This window comes from Hypanus sabinus, chromosome 4 (assembly GCF_030144855.1).
Source record: "Hypanus sabinus isolate sHypSab1 chromosome 4, sHypSab1.hap1, whole genome shotgun sequence".
In the NCBI taxonomy this organism is placed as follows: domain Eukaryota; kingdom Metazoa; phylum Chordata; class Chondrichthyes; order Myliobatiformes; family Dasyatidae; genus Hypanus; species Hypanus sabinus.
Genome location: NC_082709.1, coordinates 43,715,704 through 43,740,242, shown reverse-complemented (window position 1 = coordinate 43,740,242; position 24,539 = coordinate 43,715,704). Strand labels below are relative to the sequence as shown.

General features: G+C 38.1%; 1 protein-coding gene across 7 annotated transcripts in view; it reads left to right on the top strand.

The window, feature by feature from the left end:
* Window positions 1–24,539, top strand: part of pgap1 (post-GPI attachment to proteins inositol deacylase 1) — a 129,576-nt gene that overhangs the window by 25,393 nt on the left and 79,644 nt on the right. For all 7 annotated transcript variants that reach the window (XM_059966934.1, XM_059966938.1, XM_059966933.1 and 4 more), the window contains 8 exons: window positions 1,816–1,868; window positions 2,644–2,710; window positions 3,571–3,676; window positions 3,753–3,811; window positions 3,899–3,994; window positions 5,629–5,678; window positions 19,231–19,282; window positions 21,634–21,714. In XM_059966934.1, coding sequence (XP_059822917.1) covers window positions 1,816–1,868; window positions 2,644–2,710; window positions 3,571–3,676; window positions 3,753–3,811; window positions 3,899–3,994; window positions 5,629–5,678; window positions 19,231–19,282; window positions 21,634–21,714 — 564 coding nt within the window. The remainder of the gene's footprint in view (window positions 1–1,815; window positions 1,869–2,643; window positions 2,711–3,570; window positions 3,677–3,752; window positions 3,812–3,898; window positions 3,995–5,628; window positions 5,679–19,230; window positions 19,283–21,633; window positions 21,715–24,539) is intronic.

Below are 24,539 nucleotides of genomic sequence, written 5' to 3'. Positions count from 1 at the left end.
TTTCTGATCACAATTTTCAACAATAGTACTTGTCAGTTTTGTTTTGAAGAGAAAATTCATAACAGCAGAAATACTTTAACAAGTATAGCAGGACTGAGGAAAATTAGGAGGATTGAATTTCTTTTTCAAGCATGAACCCCTTCAAATTTTGGAATGCTGCTAATGTATAGAAATATGTCATGAAGTTCATCATTGAATCTGATTAGGGATTGTCTTTAAAAGAAGTGACAACTTGAGTACAAGAATTCCCATATCCTGTGCAATGATATGATGACATTTGAATTGACTTGCATCCTTAACATACACTAAGAGTAAAAAGCTTTATGTCACGTCTCTGACTAATTGTATAATTTATAGCAATTTGTAATAAATAATATGTACAACAGGGCAGTCAATATAGCATAGAAGTACAACTGTATCAGTGTGAATTAGTCAGTCTGATGGCCTGGTGGAAGAAGCTGTCCCGGAGCCTGTTGGTCCTGGCTTTCAGGCTGTGGTACCGTTTCCTGGATGGCAACAGTTGGCTGGAACAACCTATGTAAGCTTCTGCTCCTGTGTCCTATATATGACTTCCAATTTAGAGCTCTTCTTTCAAAGTATTTTTTTTTAAAGCAAGTTTCTTATTACTCTAAACAGGATTATTTGGTCCAGTCCAAACAGTTTGTTAGCTGGATGACATTTACATGAATTATTTTATATTACGAAACTAATTTGTTTATCCATCTTTGGTCAAATATCTAAGTTTTTCAAATTGATGAGTTGAGGTCGGAACGGGCAATGGGCACAAAGTGTGGCCTGAGTTTGCTGAGGGGACCTGTTGCACAGAATTGCTACATATGGTTCTGCATACCCTCATTTATTTGGGTATGATATTTTCTTCCAGTTGTGCAGTGAGATCCGAATGTTAACTACACTATGCTCCTGAAGTTCTCTGGTAGGCTTTGACAGAAAGCAAACCCGGTGGTGGAGCTTTGGCAACAGTCAAGACTGAGACGTCTCTGATATCCAGCAGCATGATAAAGCTGTTTAAAAAAAATAAAATTAGGAATTAAAAAGTATAAAATTCAGTGTAAAGTTAACTAAAACATTAAGACCACTTGTGTTGATGGTTTTAGTTTTAAAGACAAATATATCTTTTAAGAAAATACCAGTATCCTCTGCTTTACTGTCTAAAGCATTGGAATGTCCATCAATATCATTAGGGTTCTGTATCACACTTCGGGCTTGACTGGAATGGAACTCTAATCTCATCAATAACCTGTGGATTCCTTTATTAATGTAATTTTATGACAATCCTTTTCAGTCAGATTCCAAAAGTTCCCAATGGAAATGCCAGCTAGACTGCAAAATTTGGCCATGGTTTTTATTTTATGGTCAGGATAAAAGTTGAAGGAGGAGAGGGGAGATGAGATGGGGAGAGAAAAATGATCTCCGAAGTGTATTATAGCAAAACAAGGTGGGGCCTTCTGGTCAATAGTTTTAGTGCTGTGTTATTCGAGTGTCAATTCTTACTTAGTGTTCAGGTCTGCAAGTTCTCCACACAAAAACAAAACTTCACTCTGCAAGAATCAGCATTCCAGCACCATCTGAGGAGTCAAAAGGTGTTTGTCAACAATTTGTACTTGTGTATGTTGAACCTTTTGCTCACAGTTCTGAGAAGATTACTAAGTGGAACGGTTTTGTTTTACCTTTTCTCCCAAGGCAGCATCTTTTTTGACACATGGGGAAATGTAAAGAAATGTTGTAAAATGCTACAACTCTAGAAATATGATTGATAAAGCCTTCAGTGATTGAATGTGACATTTTTTTTCATAGACATCAGCTGTCCCAAGAGCATGGCTTTCAACCGATCACCTTTGTATAGTCTGGTAAGTATCAGGAAAAATTAGCCAGAAGTTCCATGTTCACATAGTTTTTTAGCCACCATCTTAAACATTGATGCAAAAGGCTTTTTTGTTGTTTAAAAAGAAAAGCGATGGCAAAATGTTTTCAAGTAACTAAGATAATAGAGTCAAGTTGGAGAAACATAAGAACATAAGAAATAGGAGCAGGAGTAGGCCATCTGGCCCGTTGAGCCTGTTCCACCATTCAAAAAGGTCATGACTCATCTGGCTATGGACTCCTCTCCACCTACCTACCATAAACCTTAATTCCCCTAATTTGCAAAAATCTATCCAACCTTGTATTAAATATATTTACTGAGGTAGCCTCCTCTGCTTCACTTGGCAAAAAAATTCCACAGATTCACCACCCTCTGGGAAAAGCAGTGCCTCCTCATCTCCATCCTAAATTTACTCCCCCAACTCTTGAGGCTCTGTCTTTGAAATTTGAAACATAACAAGCTTCCATAATGTTACAATTCCTGATGGTCCCATCATGCTTGATAATATAATATTAGTTACTTCACTGGATTTGGTTTATAAAATTTTATTAGTTTTTATCCTGTTCTGTAATAGGAAATGAGTGATGAATAATCATGCATGAGTATTTGAATAGTTTAAAAATGGATAATTTTGGTCTGTTCTTTGTATCTTTTAGTTCAGGTAAATTGAATTTTCCGGGTATACTTCTTTGCATGCTTTATACTTCAGATATGTTGCATAAGCTAACTAGAGTTCTAATCATTGTTCTTTGTATCTTCAGGTGTAAAGAGCTGGTACTGGCCACAGTTAGAGCTTTTTTTGATCTTGTTGATCATCATACTAATCAGGTACGTCACTTTGTTTTACTCTATATTTGTAATGTATATTTTGTTAATAAGTTCCAAAAAAATTGATGGTTAACCACAGTGGCATGAAGGGTATCATATGAAGCTAATAACTGAATGCTCCATTTGTGAGATAGATTCTGTAATTAATCCATAGGGTCAACATTTACACTCTCTGGAGGTGCAATCAAGGTGATTGGTCATATGATGCATTTTGTTAGGAGGCAATGGCAGTACTTGTCCTTCAACATGGAAAAGTGAGAGTGCGTACTGTTCCCGCAGCATAAAGATGAGCGATAGGTTTTGATAACTTCTCTAAGGCGCAGAGTGTAACATGCGAAGCATTCTCTACTTCTCTAATATCGTCATGTTGAATCTCCTGATTTAATAGACCCTTCAGCTTAATGCACTGTTCAGCAGGACCTCAGCAGTTATTATTTCAGCTAATGTTAGTGTGCTAACATTTAAAAATGAATACAATTAATACCACTGTCTCACCACCCAGTAAGCATTATAACGTTTTGCAATGCAGTTATAGCATTTAGAGCAGAGATAAATCAGTCACTTGGGAATTACTTTCTGGAGCTCAATTGTGCTTGATACAAAGAAATTTAAGACTGTTACTTGTTGCCATTTGAGTTACTTTTTACACATAAAATGGTACTTACTAAAGTGAATAATGTTGTTGTAACAGCTTTTTTGTGTTACTTTTTATCTGATGAATTTTAACTTTGCTTTTTGGCCGTGGGCTTAATGGTAATGAAGTTATGCTGGATTATTTTAGATCTGTGCAGTCATAAAACTGTTAATTGTTGATATTTGCATTTTAAAATGATTGTGCCAGTAATAATTTGTTTTTTAAGATAACAGTGGATCTACAGAAGAGAATGCCAGTCCTTCATCATCACTTTGTCAGCTATTCAGCAAAAGATTTTGAAGATGATCTCGAGCCTTCCGTCTCTTTCTCAGGTTTGCAATGATGTGTTCTCTCAAATTAGTGAAATGGCCAATTGTAAATTGTATTTAATATGTGCCTTTACTTTAGGTTCAGGTACAACATGGCGTGTAATTAAAACATACAAATGGACTTACAACTCTCCAGAGGTAATAGGTGTTGTATTTTTAAAGCTAGTTTAACATATCCTGAAGAAAATTAGAGTTTGAAATGATATGTATCAAAATATGTTTCAGTTTTCAGCCCGGTCACCCAAAGCTTCAAATTTTATTTTACCACTTCCGAACGAGGAGGAATCTTTCAGTAATTTATATTGTCGAACCACCAATCTGGTAAGTTTGCCTTCTGTTTGATCAAAGTATTGAAATACTTTGCAACTTTCACTGATGTCTTTCTCTGTCATTAGTCTGAATCAGGTTTATTATCACCGGCATGTGACATGAAATTTGTTAACTTGCAGCAGCAGTTCAATGCAATACATAATCTAACAGAAAGAGAAAAAAAATAAAGTGAATCAATTATATATATTGAATAGATTTTTTAAAAAATGTGCTAAAACAGAAATACTGTATATTAAAAAAAGAATGAGGTAGTGTCCAGAGATTCAATGTCCATTTAGGAATTGGGTGGCAGAGGGAAAGAAGCTGTTCCTGAATCACCAAGTGTGTGCCTTCAAGAAACAGTGAGAAAAAGGCATACCCTTTCAGCAATATTTTCTCTTAATTTATAAAGCAAAAGATGTGCCGTATATCACAAATGAGAGAAGTCAGTAGGATTAGGTTTTAGGTGTATTAGGATCAGGTGTAACAAAAATTTAAAGTCCTCTACATTGAATACATGTATTCAGTTGTCACTTTTTAGGTACAGGAATGGAGCCTGGTCTGATCTTCTGCTGTCGTAGCTCATCCAGTTGAAAGTTCAATGAGTTGTGCATTCAGAGATGATGTTCTGCACATCATTGTTGTAATGTGTGATTATTTGAGATTGTCACATTCCTGTCAGCTTGAAGCAGTCAAGCATTCAAACATTCCCCTCTGATGTCTCTCATTACTTTTTGCATCATTCTCTATAAACTCTAGAGACTGTTGTGAACGAAAATCCCAGGAGATAGTTTTTTGAGATGCTCCAACTGCCCCATCTGGCACCAACAATCATTCCACTGTCATAGTCACTTAGATCACATTTCTTCCTCAATCTCATGTTTGGTTTGAACAACAACTTAACCATGTCTGCATGCTTTTATGCATTAAGTTAATGCCACACAATCATCTGGTTAGATATTTGCATTAGACAGACAGACGGACATACTTTATTGATCCCGAGGCAAACTGGGTTTCGTTACAGCCGCACCAACCAAGAATAGTGAAGAAATATAGCAATACAAAACCATAAATAATTAAATAATAATAAGTTAATCATGCCAAGTAGAAATAAGTCCAGGACCAGCCTATTGGCTCAGGGTGTCTGACACTCTGAGGGAGGAGCTGTAAAGTTTGATTGCCACAGGTAGGAATGACTTCTTGTGACGCTCAGTGTTGCATCTCGGTGGAATGATTCTCTGGCTGAATGTACTCCTGTGCCTAACCAGTACATTATGGAGTGGATGGGAGTTATTGTCCAAGATGGCATGCAACTTGGACAGCATCCTCCTTTCAGACACCAACATCAGAGAGTCCAGTTCCACTCCCACAACATCACTGGCCTTACAAATGAGTTTGTTGATTCTGTTGGTGTCTGCTACCCTCAGTCTGCTGCCCCAGCACACAACAGCAAACATGATAGCACTGGCCACCACAGACTCGTAGAACATCCTCAGCATCGTCCGGCAGATGTCAACAAGCAAGTATACTTAATGAAGTAGCCACTGAGTGTAAGTAGGTTATTACTTAACACGTGTATGTAGAACTTGGTTATATTTTAATAGCTTGAAACAATCTCAAATGAATTTTACTTCTTCAATTGATAGGAATCCAATAACTGGATTTATGGCTGCACTGTGATTAACCAGTCAGTTTGGTAAGTACATTTTTCCAGCTATTACTGCTTTTATTCAAACAGCAATCTTAAAATTTCAAGTATTTACTAATTGCTTTTATTAACAACAACTAGAGAACCTTATGTAACTCCCTGGGTCGCCTCAGGCTCGCTCAGCTCGTTCTTGTCTAGGGGGAGCAGCCTTCGGCCCCGCCAAACTGGGTAATCAGCTGGTGTGGATGCTGTGTGATGTCCCCGCCTCGCCCAAAACCAGACAGTACACCAAATGCGATTAAATGAGTACAATTTATAAAGGTTACTATAACTAAGTGATTAATAACGATACAGTATATATGAAGAGAAAATTAAAGAAAAGGCGCCAAACTTATCAAAGTCCAAACCACTTCGTGCACAGCCGTTGGAGCTCAATTACTGAAGTCTTCTGGCCACTATTTGATCCCCTCCGAACTCCTTGACTCGCAGCTCAGGACCCTCCGAATTCCTCGACTCTCCAAACAGCTCAGGACCCTCCGAGTGATCAACCAAGCACATCTAGCTTCATCCCCCCCCCTCCTCGGAGAATCTCCCAGCCTCAGACCCCCCTTTGGGGTCCGATCCTCGCCCAGCTTAGAGCATTGCGTCCTCTCTCTCGACCCCCTCGCGCCGATCTGCCCAAAAGCCCGTCAACAAAAGCTTACAGACTCAGAAGAAAGAACATTAATCCCCATTTGGTTTACAAAGGAATACCATTCTCGTTATCAGTAAATTAGCATTCCTGCTAGTTAACAAAAGGAAACCCTTTCCCAACAGTAACAAAGAAAAAAAAGAAACTCCCTTTACAACATTTATTAACAACAACTAGAGAACCTTAAGCCCCATTTTCTGTGGTTTCCCATTGAAACAAATTACTGCTTACATCATGGAAATGCATACATCCAACACAGAAAAGAAATACCTCAGTTGCTCTCAGTTTTTGTATGATTAGCTGTATAAAAATAAATGTAACTATATGAGAGTCTTTTCTGGGACTGAAAACTGTAAGGTAATAAGGGGATTTTCCTTGAAGCCCAGTGAGCTTTTGCTTTAAATTATAAATGGATGTTTGATAAAACTAAAGATTTGTTTACAAGAAAATAATGTTAAACAGTGATTAAGACTTGAAATATAATTGCTAAAAGTACATTTTTCTATAAAAATTGTTTTCTCCATGTGGTTCAATTTTTAGTTTATGTGCGAGATAGGTGTCACTAGCTCATCCTGTTTAATTACTAGCTAATCATATGGAGCACTATACACCAGATAATGCCTTTACCTTAATCAAGATAAATGTAGTGAGACTCAAGGTTTAAACAGAGAACGTCTGTCGCTATTTTTCCTGCAGTATATATCAAACAATCACGAACTTATGAAAGTCAAAGTTCCCCTGATTCTGTAGGCATGAAATAAAAACAGAAAATGCTGGAAACACTCAACAGATCAGGCAAGATTTATAGAAAGAGGAACAGAGTTTGCATTTCATATCGAAGAACCTTCATCAGAATCGGGAAAGAGTGAAAATGTTGGTGGTGGAGGCTTGGATCAAATAATGGGGAATATCTCAAAGGTGAGGCCAAAGTTGCCATAGATCATGCGTGGATCATCAAATTGACTAATAAGGACAGTTAGTCAAGGCGGGAGAAGCAACAGAAGTTGTAAAAAGTGGTCATTTAGAGAATAGGAAGACACGGAAGAAAAAAGTTGTGAGATGCAGGGCTATAGAGCATGCTGATCATGAATCAGGCTGTGCTATTGGAGTGAATGTGAAAGATGGATGACTTGCCATGAAAATGGACAATCTAATATAGACAGGGAAAGTGAATTACCTCTGTCTGACTGAGAGCAAATGGAAGATCTCAGTAAACAACAGGCCATCATCTCCCAACTAGTTCCTTCAGGCTTCTAGCCTTGTGGCCAACACTGCAGAATCTACATTGTCTCACTTTCTCAAGATTATAGGCAGGACTGGGCAGGAAAACACACTATTTCTGCTTATCTTTGAACTTGTTTCTTCCTATCTTGATTCCATTCATTTTCTCCAGGTTAATTTCTTCCTAATTATATATCCCCCTTCACCTCCATCCCACACTGGGATAGTCTGACAGCTCTGTTTGTTGAAGAGAGGCCTAACTATTTAGTTTCACTAACACAGCCATTTGCCTGGCTGAACCCAATCTCCTATTGAACAATTCCTTCAACTTAGGCTACGTCCATACTGGACCAGATAATTTTGAAAGCGCCAGTTTTGCGTAAAAATGATAGGCATCCACAGCAAGCGTTTTTGAAAATAATACTGTCCACATTACAATGGATATTTCAGCGAATCTCCTCCTGCGCATGCGCAGGACACATCTATTGAAAACAAGCGACAGATTTGGTGTCAAATCTTGCCATGAAAGACTTGGTGCACGTTGGTTCAGTTACAGACTAGAAAAACTTAAATGACAGACAGCTGTTGGCTCTCGTACAGGAGGATTTAAAACTTAAAAAAAAACAAATACTGGAGCATATGGAGGTAACCGACAAGGAGTTCACGGACAATATGACCCAGCTGACGACGAACATTGAAAAACTGACTAACTGACTGCATTAATAAAGCCCCTTGTAAAATGTGTAAAATTGTATTTCCATACAATGTTACATTAGGCTGTTACACATCTATTGTCAGAGAAGTACTTGCATAAATAGGTAAGCCACCTTCATACGAGCAAGGACAGAAAACGGCAAAGTGAGTATACTTATTTATTCAGTAAATTATGGGTCAAAGTATTTAGTGAGTGCATTTCTAACTCTTCTGGCTTCAGTCTCGTTGCCGTCTGTTCTGAAATTGTTAGGTTGCATTCAAGAAAACAATGAAATGGCGTGCTGCCGTCACCATCTGTTCTGGCACATCATGACAGCATTTTTAGATTTCTCAGGTTACCCCATCCACACTGCTCTAGCAAATCTGGCGTTTTCAAAATTATACACTCTGGAGGGCGTTTTAGAAAAGCTCAGTTTTTGGGGGAGGAAAATGCTGTTTTAGTGTGGATGGAGGTTCAAAATGAAGAGAAAAAGCTTTGGTTACAGATTTATCTGGTCTACTGTGGACTTAGACTTAATTTGTTGTACTTCCTCCAATCTAGTGCATATTCATTGTTTGTAATGTGGCGTCCTCTACTTTGGAGGAATCAGATGCAACTTTGGTGATCACTTGACATCTTCTGGGGTAACTCAACAGTTCTATTGATTGCTCTACTTCCAAGTTTAATTTTCCATCCATCTCCAACTTTGACCTATTTGTGACCTCCTACACTGTTAGTATAGTCTCAGCAAAGGTTTGAGGAATGACACCTCATCTTCAATCTTAGCACATTGCAGCCTTCTGGACTCCCATCAAATTCTGCAACTTCAGGTGACCTGCTCTCCCTCTCTTTACCAGAACTGGCAACTTCTGCTGTAAGTTTACAAAATATACAGTGGTATTGGCTCAACTCTTCTTTCTTCGTTAGCACAGTCTGATCTGCTAGGCATGTTCCGCCATCTGCATTTTACACTTTTTCATGTTTGCCTGTACTGCTCTTATCTTAGTGCTTTTTACTCTCTCTTGCTATGCCGTGATTAACCTGTTAACTATGGTCTTTATAGTTTATCCCAACTCTAATTTTACCTTTTCAGAGTTATTTCTATTTTTTATCTGTTCCTCCCCTGCCCTCTTTTCAACCTAAAACTATTATGTTTTTTTTCTTTCCCTGTAAGATATTGACTCTGTAACCCTTTGTACTGATGCTACCTGACTTTCTGAGTGTTTCCAGCATTTTTCTTTTTTCTTAACCCAGTGTTTGTGTCATTCTCCAAAAGGCAGATAAAACTATGATGAGGTGCTTTGTGAGGCAGGGCATGGCACGATGAAATAGACTCTTAATGATCTAGACCCTTAACAATCTATCTCTTTAAGATCTTACACTTATTTGTTTCGCTGCACTGCAGTTTCTCTTCAACTTTATTCTGCACTTTCATTGTTTTACCTTGTTTTACTTCAATGCCCTATGCAACAAACTGATCTGTATGAACAGTATGCAAGGCAAGCTTTACATTGTATCTCAGTACACACGACAGTAATAAAACCAATTCCAATTCTTTAAACTATAGAGCATTCAACATGTTTGTGAGTGTGAAACAAAGTAGAGGAAGAACAGGTAATCCGAATTATAATCCACAGTGGGAGACATATTGATATTAATTCAGAATCAAACAACAGCTTTGTTCCTTACTAACATCTTAATGGAAAAAAAATATAATTTTTATTAGGATTAATAAAATAGTTTAGGCCAATAGTTTTTTTTTGTATAACTTGTTACTAATATGGCTTCTTTAAACATCTGTGTCTTGCCCATTATTTCAATCTGACGACTGTGTATTTTGGTCTAAAATCTTACCCTGATTTCTTGAATGTGTTTCAGAGTAAATGGAGTTTAAAAATGTGTTTCACATAATTGCACTTGATGGTAATTTGTTAAAAGGTCTCAGGTTAATGTGCAGTTAAGTATTGATGCCAAGCATACTTGTAATCCAAACAACACCGTGGGTTATCTTTATTTGAATGGAATGATGTGACGTATTGAACACTGTTTAGAATAGCGGAATTACAGTGAAATGAATCAACACCAGAATCTCATTGTTTCTGAAACAATTCTGTGGTTTGTCCTGAGTGTGTTTCATCTATTTATTCTGTGTAATATGTAGAAATGTATATTGGAACAGTATTATTTAAATATGAATTTGCCAACTAGCAAGAATCCCTCAAATGCTGTATATTTTTAGAAAATTCAACCATTGTTGTAGATGATTCCTTATTCTGTTAACCTCAGATTACATGCTGTGTAAATCATTCCATGTCATGGTAGTGGAAAGCACACTGCATGTAGATACAAATCTTCAGTGCACATTGGAGAAAAAAAATTATATGCACTATTTTTGTAAATTTGCTCTTCCTCTTTTCATTTTTTGCTCACAGTGCATTCCTGTTTAATTCTAGTAACAGTGTATTACCAGCAGGGGAACAAATATTCAGTATTGGAAAATGGCTATATTTGTATATTAACATGTTTCCATAATCAATATCTTGACAACTGAAAGTATGAGTTCAAAATGAGACTTGTCAAGTTAAGTAACCAGGTGTTTGTTTTTCAAATTGTTACCAGGAGTGACAATTTTGGAGATGATTTAAAAAAGAATATGAATTCAGAAATATTGTCTTTCATTCCATTTATCCAGTCACAGACCTTTATATGCAGAATGGTACAGATATATTCAATGTATTTAAGTCAAGATTTGTTTTCATTATAAGCCTGAAGAAAATGTACATGTAATTCTTTTGACTCTTGCCCACAAAGCCTCCAGAGGGCAGTATGGAATGGTGCCTACTTATACAGGATAGCAGTCTGTTGAGCAAAGTGATCTCGTCATTGATTTTCAGAGACAGTGTCTTTGCAGTCTTGGCTGATTCATTTTTAGGGTCTCATCTTCGCAAAAGTAATTGAATGTCAATCTTCAATGGAATGGAGCAGTGACCAAAAGTGTGAATGGTACACAGTTTAGGGATTTGACTCAATTTTAGGTTTTTACATTGTCTTTTGTGTTCTCCTAGGCTAAGGAAAGTAACCACCAGAAGCTTCTCTACTTCATTTGCTTTGACTCTGTTACAAGCTTTGCCAAAGACCTTGACATTTCATTGTGTGTTAATTTATGCTATGTTGAAGAGCCATATAACTATTGTAGATCGAATATAACCGATATTAATAATTGAAGGGCTGGTGAATTTCTTTGAAATTTCAGATGATGGCTCACTATAAGGTATTTGCACTGTTTCCATTTGTCTCCAGCTTCTCATTTGAGGGATCAATCAGTCAAAACTGCTTGAATATGCTGGCTTGGTCATTTTATTGATGTGAAGTCACTTGTTATCCTTCAGTCCGTCTAAACTATATTTAACGTTGGTAATGCTCATTTCTCTGATGCAAAAGTGCTGAGAGATGGTTCTATCCATTGGTGTGTTTGATTCTTATGACCCTTGTTCGTGTTGCCGTGTGACCTCAGCTGTTACAGTGTAACTGGCTTTGTTCATACGGCTGGTCTATAGGGACATAATTGTTGAATAGGTCCGGAGGTCCACACAAAAATAAACCTTTATTTACATAAAGGGGGAAAAAGTACTGGCATTTAATGTCTTTCATGATCACAGAGTATTACCAAACAAGATTATGGCCATTTAAAAGTGTTCATGAAAGATTTGTATAATCAAATATGGCAGTCACCTTGTTTGCTAACTGTATTGTGATAACAAATGAAATTCAATGACCTGGGTCTGACCTTGACCTCTGTTGCATGTGTAGAACTCATAGCTTCTCCCAGTGAGTGCTTGGGTTTCTGCAGAGTGCAATACTTTCCTTTCACATTCCAAGGACCCCCTGATAGGTAGGTGAAAGAAGAATTGGGGAGAGGTAATAGGAATAGATTACACGGTATAAGTGGGGAATGCTGATGGACATTGGCTTGAGGGGCTAAATGGCCTCTTATATCATAAGTTAAAATATTTTTTAAAATTAGCTTGAAGGATGATTGTTGAGGAAAATTGTCCCTACTATCGTTTAAACATTTCCAAGTTTCTTTCCATCCTGATTCTGAAAAGGAGTAATAATAACAGGGTTGTTGTGATGGGAGATTTTAATCTCCCAAGTATTGATTGGCATCTCCGTAGAGTGAGGGTGTTAGATGGGATGGAGTTTGTTAGGTGGGTTCAGGAAGATTTCTTGACACAATATGTAGATAAGCCGACAAAAAGAGAAGCTGTACTTGATCTGGTATTGGGAAATGAACCTGGTCAGGTGTCAGGTCCCTCAGTAGGAGAGCATTTTGGAGATAGTGATCATAATTCTATCTCCTTTATCATAGCATTGGAGAGGGATAGGAATAGACAAGTTAGGGAAATGTTTAATTGGAGTAAGGGGAAATATGAGGCTATCAGGCAGGAACTTGGAAGCATAAATTGGAAATGCATGTTCTCAGGGAAATGTACAGAAGAAATGTGGCAAATGGGGTTCCGGTGACATCATCGTCGAGAGTGGCAGCTTAAGTCACTAGCTCCTCTGGAAAAACGCAAATTAAACCCAGTTATCCCATCAAATATAATATTTTTCGAAAAATATTTGAACTGAAAAGAAAGGCAAGAATGGGGAAAAGGAATGGAAATTAAAAAAGCGACACTGCGGAGCCTGCGGTGGAGAGGAGTGCAGCGAGCAGCTCTCCTACCTGACCATGTGCTAGCGAGGTGGACACTGGGCCTCGTTCAGGCGAAGCGGTGAATATCTTGGAAATCCTGAAAGAAATAATGGAGTTCCAGAAAGAAATAAAGTAGCAGCTCCGTGATATTAAGTCAGAGCTCGCCAGCGTCAATCAAAAAATAGCGGTGGCAGAGACTCTAATTCAGAAGGTAGAAGATCGCGTTCAAAAAGTGGAACGGATACTGAGTAAGACAATAAAAATATTACATCACCAAGAAGGTAAACTGCTTGATCCAGAGGGAAGATCACGGCAGAAAAATATCAGAATCGACAACATTCCTGAAGGAGCGGAGGGCTCGTCTATGACGGAGTTTGTTGGGAAGTTACTGTGGGACGTGATGGATCTTCCCTCGGCTATGAAGCTGGAAGTCGAAAGAGCCCCACCACGTGTTAGTCCCGAAACCTACCCAGGATAGAAAGCCATGCTCAATAATAATTAAATTCCTTCTGTACAGCACCAAGGCGGAGATTCTACGAAGGGCTTGGGGTAAGGAGAGAGTGTTTTTCAATGAAAAATTAATATATTTTGACCAAGATTACACCCCCGAATTCCTGCAGAAATGCAAAGAATACTCTGAAGTAAAGCAAGTACTAAAGCAAAAAAAAGATTAGATTTCAAACTCCATACCCTGCTAAACTTCGAGTGTTTTATGACAATGGGACATGGTTGTACCATACAGTGGAAGAGGTGACTACAGACATGAAGGCCAGAGGGTTGCCCATCAGCGTGACCAAAACGAGGGAAAGCCTGACTGAGGAATTATCCCGCTCCGCTTGGGAAATAGTGCGAGAATCGAGAAGGCAGTTAGATGGAAGGAGGCCAAGAGAAATATATCAAGAAGAGACTGGGAGTTTCCCAAAGACAGTCCTGACCCCCTTCAGAAGAGCCATAAGGTTTGGCTAACTTTAAAAATGTTGAGAAGCTAAACGGAAGCAAAAGTACACGGAGATATACCTATCTCGAGAAATACTTATTATAATGTGGATTTTATATTACTTAGTTGTTATTCTTTATTCATTCACTTACTCCTTTTTCCCCACCAAAATGAGAATATATATATATATATATATATATATATATGTGTGTGTGTGTGTGTGTGTATATATGTATATATATATATATGTATGTATGTTTCTTGGTTCTTATTTGTTCAGAGAGTAAATCAATTGTTTTATTCTAATTTCAATGATACATTGACAGAAAAATACAGATGGTTAAAGACAAGGTAAAATTCATTTCTTTTAATGTCAATGGGCTATTAAATCCAATCAAACGTAAGAGAATTTTATCCAATTTGGAACAATTTGATTCACACTGGGAAAAATGGTTTAACTACATAATGCCTCATAGGCCTGATTTTATTCTCACAAATCAATGAATCTGTTGTAAAAAAAAATCACTCCCTACTTGTACATAGTTCTTACATATTGCTTGTTTTTTCTTTCCACTCTTTTCTATAAGTGTGTACCTCAGATAAATACTTTGTGGAGATTTGTGATATATATGATTATATGATATATATGTACAATGTCTGAAATACATCTTATGGAAATGTTTGATGATGAACTTCAATAAAAAAATTAACAAAAAAAAAAGAATTGTGACAGATGTTCAGGGTTTGCATGGGGTTCCGAGTAGGTACGTTCCAACGGGACATGGAAAGGATGGTAGGGTACAAGATCTGTGGTATACAAAGGCAGTTGTAAATCTAGTCAAGAAGAAAAGAAGAGCTTCGAAAAGTTTTTAAAAAAAACTAGGTAATGATAGGAATCTAGAAGATTATAAGGCTAGCAGGAAGGAGCTTAAGAATGAAATTAGGAGACCCAGAAGTGGCCATGAGAAGGCCTTGGCGGATAGGATTAAGGAAAACACCAAGGCATTCAACAAGTACATGAAGAGCAAGAGGATAAGACATGAGACAATAGGACCAATCAGTCAAGTGTGACAGTGGAGAAGTATGTATGGGACTGGAGGAAATAGCAGAGGTACTTAATGAATACTTTGCTTTCGTATTCACTACGGAAAAGGATCTTGGTGATTGTAGGGATGATTTGCAGCGGACTGAAAGGCTTGAGCATGTAGATATTAAGGAAGAGGATGTGCTGGAGGTTTTGGAAAGCATCAAGTTGGATAAGTCACTGGGACCGGACAGGATGTACCCCAGGATACTGTGGGAAGCAAGGTAGGAGATTGCTGAGCCTCTGGTAGTGATCTTTGCATCATCAATGAGGACAGGGGAGGTTCTGGAGGATTGGAGGGTTGTAGATGTTCTCTTATTCAAGAAAGGAAGTAGAGATAGCCCAGGAAATTAGTGAGTCTTACTTCAGTGGTTAGTAAGTTGATGGAGAAGATCCTGAGAGGCAGGATGTATGAACATTTGGAGAGGCATAATATGATTAGGAATAGTCAGCATGGCTTTGTCAAAGGCAGGTCGTGCCTTACAAGCCGGATTGAATTTTTTGAGGATGTGACTAAACACATTGATGAGAGAAGAGCAGTAGATATAGTGTATATGGATTTCAGCAAGGCATTTGATAAGGTACCCCATGCAAGGCTTACTGACAAAGTAAGGAGGCATGGGATCCAAGGGGACATTGCTTTGTGGATCCAGAACTGGCTTGCCCACAGAAGGCAAAGAGTGTTTGTAGATGGGTCATATTCTGCATGGAGGTTGGCCACCAGTGGAGTGCCTCAGGGATCTGTTCTGGGACTCCTACTCTTCGTGATTATTTATAAATGACCTGGATGAGGAATTGGAGGGATGGATTAGTAAATTTGCTAATGACACCAAGGTTGGAGGTGTTGTGGATAGTGTGGAGAGCTGTCAGAGGTTGCAGTGGGACATTGATAGGATGTAAAACTGGGCTGAGAAGTGGCAGATTGAGTTTAACCCAGATAAGTGTGAGGTGGTTCATTTTCGTAGGTCAAATATGATGGCAGAATATAGTATTAATGGTAAGACTCTTGACTGTGTGGAGGATCAGAGGGATCTTGGGGGTTCGAGTCCATAGGACACTCAAAGCTGCTACGCAGGTTGACTCTGTGGTTAAGAAAGCATACGGTGCATTAGCCTTCATCAATCGTAGGACTGAGTTTAAGAGCCAAGAGGTAATGCTACAGCTATATAAGACCCTGGTCACACTCCACTTGGAGTACTGTGCGCAGTTCTGGTTGCTTCACTACAGGAAAGACATGGAAATCATAGAAAGGGTGCAGAGAAAATTTACAAGGATGTTGCCTGGATTGGGGAGCATGCCTTCTGAGAATAGGTTGAGTAAACTCGGTCTTTTCTCCTTGGAGCAACTGGGGATGAGAGGTGACCTGATAGAGGTGTTCAAGATAATGAGAGGCATTGATTGTGTGGATAGTCAGAGGCTTTTCCCCAGGGCTGAAATGGATAGCATGAGAGGGCATAGTTTGAAGGTGCTTGGAAGTAGGTACAGAGGAGATGTCGGGGTAAGTTTTTTATGCAGAGAGTGGTGAATGTGTGGAATGGGCTGCTGGCGGCGATGTTGGAGGCCGAAATGATATGGTCTTTTAAGAGACTTCTGAATGGCTACATGGAGCTTATGGGTAAATCATAGGTAGTTTTAAGGTTGGGACATATTGGACACAGCTTTGTGGGCTGAAGGGCCTGTATTGTGCTGTAGGTTTTCTATGTTTCATCCACCTAAGAGGATAGCATTGAAAATACCTTGCAAAGAGTAACACCTTCTTCAGCTGGCTGCTTTTTATATTTTGTGTTCTAATCTGTGGAATTGTAGAGTATTGGAATAAGCCCTTTGTCTTGAAAGAAGCTGATTCAGCTTGGCACTGAGATGAAGCTTGGCACTCTGGGCAATTTAGATCTTTTATGTAGGTGAGTATATCAGAGGATCGATATTTGTGGATAATTACTGCATCTTCAGTTCGTGGATATGAAGACAATAGAACTTGATGAAAGGGCATACAGGTAGTCCCCGAGTTACGAACGTCTGACTTACGGAGAACTCGTACTTACGAACCGAGGAAGGAGAACGCTGTCCACCATTTTAAATCAGATCACGACGCCGTCCGCCATTTTAAGTCGGATTGCGGCGCCGTCCACCATTTTAAGTCGTTGCACTTGACACTGTGAGTGTTAACTTTGTATTTGGCTAAAATTTTTCTTAGTAAGATTCACCCCCCCCCCCCCCCCATTCCAGTCGGCTGGTGGCGCAGTGAGATCAGTGCTGGGCTGGAGAACAGAGGTTCCCAAGTCCCAAGTTCGATCCAGTGACAGACCGCTCCCATACCAGGTTGATGTCGATCCAGTGACTCCTGTATCATCCGTGCCAGGTTGATGTCGAGCTCGCAACTCAACCTCGTAAAAATAAAACACTGCCACCTCCAGTTTAAACTCCCACGTGGAATATTGTGGAGGATCAAATACCCAAACCCAAACCCAGCACAACCCCCACTTGTCCCTTTTAGCCTGTCTCAGTGCGGTGGTCCTTAGGACCCAGCAGATCTTAGGAGCCGGCAGAGCTCAGGACCCACCGCCCACAGTGTTTCTGTTCCATCGACAGGAAGCGATTGCGATTGAAAATAAAGTGGAAATAATAAAGCGTTTGGAAAGAGGTGAAACGCCATTGGTCATTGGAAAAGCGTTAGGCTACAGTCAGTCAACAATCAGAACAATTTTAAAGGATAACGGATAAAGAGAGAATAATGGAACATGTGAAAGGCCCTGTCCCGATGAAAGCTACAATTATTACTAAGCAATGCAGTGGTTTAATTATTGGAATACATACATTTCTTAAGTGTTTTATATGCATAGAAAGGTAAAATAAATACTATATACTAAGACAAACGTTTGACTAAGTGACACTAAATAATACCGGAGGTACTTGTTCTGGCTTACGTACAAATGTGACTTAAAGACAGACTCAGGAACGGAACTCGTACCTACCCGGGGGCTGCCTGTACAAAGCAGGAAAAAGAGGCAGCAATGTTGCATTTTTATTTTAAACCAGGATACCAATATTAACCATTATTTATAGTTATGCTGAATGGAATCTTCCTGCATCAAAAGCTGTTGGTAAAATCTTATTTTCAAATTTGTCATTCAGATCAAGAGGCTAATATTTTGTGTGTGGGGAGGGAAAGCAGGGTAAATCATTGAACTGAAAAGGGATATAAATATTGTATGACCTTTTGATGCAGTTATTATAGGATTTATGATTCCTTCATGACTATTGGTACCTGTCAAAGCCAGCATTCAACATAATCCTTGCGATTTTCTGACACGATCTTTTTTTATGATAGTGCTGGGAAGTGGAACCCTTTTCCTTTTTATGCTATCAGTGATCGTTTGAAATACTTCACGGTTAGGTACGACATGAGATGGTTGCAATGGAGAGCAGGTCTCTACATTGCTTCATATAGCTGAATCATGATGCCTGAAGATCCCTATTTGCACCAGTGCATGTTCCAATACAGTGAGCATTTCCTTCTTTTTTTCCATCTCTTCTCTCCTTTTCCCACAAGTTTTCCCACATGATCGGTGAGAAGTTTGCAATAATGCACCCTTTGAGAGTTTGGTAACTTTGTTATTTCTACAAATGGCAGTGCATTTAGTTTTGCTCAGCATTTATCTGTTTATCAGTGAATAATGGTGTCCTTCCTGGAACTTTTCTTTCAGTGGACAGAAGTTATTGGTCTAATGTGCCTTTTTTGTCCTTTGTCAACAAAGAAAATCTCCTGCATTGCCTACTGAATAAGGTTCAAAGCAGGAAGTTTCTTCGATTCTGTGAAATTGGGAAAAATAGCATTTATTAAAGTGATATTTTAATGTGAATTATTATAATTTGGAGTTGGATTAAGAATATAATTGCTATTCATTTCATAACCAGCCTGAAAAAGGGATGATATTAAAAGAAAATGCAAGTATTATTGATTTCAGAAAAAGTGGTGTCACTAATGAAGACAAATAAAATTCAAACTAATTGCATAAAAAATCTTACATATCAAACCATGTTTCCTTTTGATGTTTAATATTTAATCCAGAAGGGAATGAGATTATGTGCATGGTTAGTGACTTGCTGTGCCTACTTTCATCTTTGCACTTTGCATATTTTTCTTTCAATTTACTTTTTGAACACTTTGCTTGTGAATGTTGCATGAGTTCTTTGACCTACTGAAGTGAATGGCAATGTAAATTCCATTTCTCTTTACGTACAAATCACTTGAATTTACCACTAAATTTCCCATGCAGCCAGGAAGGCATTGACCTGACCGGGGAGGCAGAATTGCTAAAAATGTATAAGGTAAGTTTAAGTTTTAGTTGGTACTATTGCTATTATGTTGGCGTGTGGCCAGGTGGTTAAGGTGTTGGTCCAGTGATCTGAAGGTCGCTAGTTCGAGCCTCAGCTAAGGCAGTGTGTTGTGTCCTTGTGCAAGGCACTGAACCACACTGCTCTGCGACGACACTGGTGCCTGTATCGGCCCTTGCCCTTCCCTTGGACAACATCGGTGGCGTGGAGAGGGGTGAATTGCAGCATGGGCAACTGCCAGTCTCCCATACAACCCTGCCCAGGCCTGCATGGTCAAATACATGGTCCCTCGAGACTAACGGATGCCTATATATATTGCTATTATAGTATACTACAGTAATAAAGTACTGTGTAATAACTGTAGTATAGCTGAGGACTATCATTTCTGTCCATGTTTAAAAGTTCTTTTATGCACGTTGGTATTGGTTTTGGCTTTCTTTTTAGATGACGTGCATTTATTATGTTACTTAGACATCTGTTCCAAGTTCCCAATAATTTTTGCCATGCCTCCTTTTGTAAAATTTTGTAGTATGAAATTCATCTTGAAACAATAATTAAAAAAAACTACTGCAAATATTTAACATTTCAAGCATGTAGAGTAATTACTATTAAAAGAGATTCAATAGTCTTACTATTCTGATAGATCTGGGAGTCTTAGTAGTCGAATCATTGCAAATTATTATGCATGGTCAGTAAGCAGACTTTTATTACTAGAAGATTTGAGATCTGCATTTATATAGAGCCCTAGTGAGATGACGTCTGGAAACTGTGTGACAATTTGGTCTCCCTTTCTCAGGAAGTTTACGCTAGCAATTCAGGAATTGCAGCAAAGCATCACCAGATTGATTTTTGGGTTGGCAGGTTTGTCCTGTGAGGAGAGATTACGTGCATGAGATGCTTGAGCACATGTTTAAAAGAATGAAAGGCGATTTCAATAAAATGTGCAAATTTTAAGGATGTAACATGATGGATGTGGCTTTGATTTTTTTTACTGCAGTGGGCTGTTTAGAACCAGGAGACAATCTGAAAATGATTGATTGGCTTTTCAGGCAGAGATGAGAAGGAATTTCTTCACTCAGAGAATATTGAATCTTTGTGGAATTCATCACACAACAGGACAATGGAGGCAGAGTTACATAGAACATTCATGACAGATTATTGAATTAATAGACACATGGAAAACTTACAGCACAATACAGGCCCTTCAGCCCACAAAGCTGTGCCGAACATGTCCTTACTTTAGATACTACCTAGGGTTACCCATAGCCCTATATTTTGGAACTGGCATTAAAGGAAAAGATTTTTTTGGTTGAGTTGAGATGTTCTCCGATATTGCCAATTTACTTGCAAACATTTCGTCACCATACAAGGAGACATCATCAGTGTTAATTGTGGTGTGTTTTCCAAATGTTTAGCCTTTTTATACTTAACAGTCAACTGATTGGTAGTCATTATGGAAACTCAGTTGTGATGTAGGGAGAAGTCTTCATCACTGATTGGTTGCGTGGTCTACATTGCGATCTGGAATTTTACCTGTATTGGCTCATATAGAATCAGGGTCTACATTCTGTTTACAGAATAGTTCATGGAAGGCCAAGTTTCTAGGAACTCTCTTGCATGCCACATGTTTGCCTGTGCCATGACTCATTGATGCCAAGTCAAATTTGTGCCCCTCTTGATCTTCATGGGTAGAGACCAGGGAGGGTTGGTGATGCTGCTTGATGGCCAGTTGATGTTCACGGATCTTTGTAGATAGTTTCCTTCCAGTTTGGCGGACGTGATATTTGCTACTGGCTCTGCATTGGATTTTGTAGGTCACATCGGTCTTGTCCAACAGCTTGATTTGTTCTGTGCACTGTTGATGTCTCCTCGTATGGTGTTGAAATGTTTGCAAGTAGATTGCCAAGATCTGAGAATAACTCAACCCAACCATCACATTTCCAAATTATTTCCAAGAAAGTGACACTGAAGGAAAAAGTCTTACTGAGCAATAGAGTAGTATTGAGACGCTGACTGAACTACAGCTGCAATTATTTATTGTGTTTTGTATAATTTATAAATATTCTTAATTAACCAGTGAAGAAAACCACACAAAAGATTATGTAGCCTGGTTCTAATCAAAGAACTATGTAAAATATGTTTTTAATTGCCTGATTTTTTTTCCTCCATTTTTAATTTCTATTACTTGACGCTAATAACTGCTTAGCAATCAGGGCTGGCATTCCAGTGAACATGCAGGATTTTCAGTTAGGACTATCCTATGTTCCCCCCCCCCCCCCCCCCCCAAATTTGTTGATTGCATTAGGATACAAACCAGTTATCAAAATCTGTTGTTTGCATTTCAGATAGTGAACTTCAATCTGGAAAAGTATCGTTCTTTCTCTCATTTTGTCATTCATGTGTCTAAGGCTAGTGTCAATAAAAAGGTAAGTGAAAACATTAAAACAGCTTGTCTATTCCACTGATAGTGAATATTTTTGTGTAATAAAGATGGTTCAGTAAAGATTTTAGCCCTTTTATGGCTGACATAATCTCAATTTTTTTATTTCTTTTGTTTTAAATAAAATGTTAAATTGCAATGTTAAATGCAATAAAAACAGCATCCCTTGGCTAATTCTTGAGTTCTTCCACCATTTCTGTTTTTGTTTCACTTACCAGCATCTGTAGTTTTATTCCTCAAATTTTAATTGCATATACTTATTATTTAAACATTATTTATAGACAATACTGTGTTAGCCATTGTGTTAGAGGTGGAATGAACAAACACAACTCTTGACAGTTTTGCATTGCTCTTGTATGCACCCCTAAATAAATGCAGCAGCGAAGTATCTATGACCAGGGAGCAAGCACTATAATAATAAAATGAAGTTCAGATCTTACTTTTTCTGGATGTGATGACTGATTGTGGAATAATTACTTACTACTAACTTGAAACAAAATTCCTGGAACATCTTAAAAAGTTTATGAAATATACAATATGTATCTTGAAAGCTAGTATTATATGTTATGTATATTATGAACTACAATTAAATTTGAGTGCTTCTCTTGTAAACTTGTGTAATGTCATGATATTTTTAGGTTAGCAGAAATGTTTAATATTTCAGTTTAACTGATCTGGAAGAGAAACAACTGGCATCATATACTGTAGAATAAACTTTCTGAAGTTGGCAGCTCAAGAGGTTTAATACGAAGCCAATAAGTCTGTGATAATTCAGCAGTAGATTTAACATATATGCTGCTCAGATCATAAGGAATGATATTTCTTCCAAAAATTGACAAATGCAATACAGTGCAAAGATTCTATATAAATGTCTTTAGTGCTCCTTGTGTGTATGTTTGTTTAATAAAAACAACTGGATCATGATCTGGATAAATTTAATTTTTTTTTTGCCAAGTGGCAGGTGACAGCTCTACACTGCTTCAACACTGACCTCCATAATACAAAACTGTCATTGATGTCTTTCCACTGCATGTGGACAGTGAGATCCTGTTATTTCATACGGAGATTTCACATTGATTAACCTTTTTTAATCTATGAAATTTGTTTCAAAATCATTGAATGAATCCCCAGTAGTTCAGTAAACCTTTAATTGTTTTGAAGAAATGTGCACTTGTGCTACATTCAACAAGTTTTACTCTATATGGATTTTTTAATGTCAAAAAAAGTCGCACCCAGAAACTGGATTAGTTCATTTTAAAAAAGCCTTTTGCATTTTTTTTCTTTATGTTTAAATCGAGTAAAAAAAATATTTTATGCATGCTTTGAAGTGACTGTGTTTATTTCCTCTTGAAGTCCCAGTGATTTACCACAGCATTCCTGTGATCCCTGGTGACATTTGGACATGTGTTGATAAAGGAGTGTTGTAAGTTTGACATGCCAAAGTAAATTGGATCAAAAGATTGGGGTCTGATCTTGAGTTTTCATTTACAGTAAAATGTGGAACAAATTGTCCAACAAGTTGGGAGCAAAGTTTATAAAATCCCTGTTGGGACATTTGATTTTTATCTTTACAGATTCCATGTTAATTTCTGTGTGTTGCCTTGCGTAGGCAGAGAGCACCAAGAAAGATAACATCTGTTTATGTCAGTGCAGAATGGTGCAATGGTTGCAAAGCTTCAAAGCACAATTAAATTCCTTTATTGCTTTCAGGTTCTATTAGAATCCAATATGTTCTTTTATTTCTTTTCCTAGCCCCTCCATTTGTATACCACACCTCTGCTTTGCCCTCCCCTACTTTTTTCCTGCTTTATTATATATCCAAGGCAGCAAGTGACATGGCAGCTGCAAGGTCGGCAAACAGTTTCCATTGGTGGAAGCACAGGTCACGTCCTAATGCATGTATGGGCAAAAATACCATGTTAATTGTTCTAAAGCAAGGATTTTTCCCTCTATTATTGGCCTTCTAATTTGGCATTGCATGAAAATGCAGCTTTGATTTGGTGAACGAAAAATGTGTGAAATCCACTTTCTAGCTTGGTTTTTTAAGATTTTGTTCAAATTTTCATTGTAGCACCTTTATACAGTCTATAAAGAATAAAAATCTTTCACATCAAACCTCTGGTGGGATGCAAATCAAGTATTAAATTCAAAGGATATTGTAAATATTCACAAGTCTCAACAGTAGTGATACCACACCTTCCTTTTTCTCTCCCACCCCACAATTTCCATTTTAAACGTCCCTAAAAAAGTAGCTTTGTTTGAATCATCAGTTTATTATTGTCACATGTATGAAGGTACTGTGAGAAAAGTTTGTTTGCATGCTATCTGTACTGTACATAAGTATATAGAAATAGTCAAAAGGAAAAGAGAATGAAGAATATAATCACAAGATTCTGTGGATCCTGGAAATCTTGAGCAACACACACAAAATGCCAGAGAAACTCATCAAGTCAGGCAGCATCTATGAAGGATTCCTGATGAAGGGTCTTGGCCTGAAACATCAATTTTATTTCCCACCATAGATGTTTATTGACTTGCAGGGTTCCTCCACCATTTTGTGTGTGATGCAGAATATAATGTTACAGTTAAAGGGAAAATGTGCAGGTTGACAAATGATATGTAAGGAACACAACAAGGTAGATTGGGTAATCAGAAGTTCATCTTTAAGTGTTTGAGGGGTACATAACAGCAGGGTAGAAGCGGTCCTTGAGCTGGTGGTATAAGCTTTCAAATTTCTGTACCTTTTGCCTAATGGGAGAAGAGAGAATAATGGGGTGGGAGGGATCCTCGTTCATGTTAGATGCTTTCCTG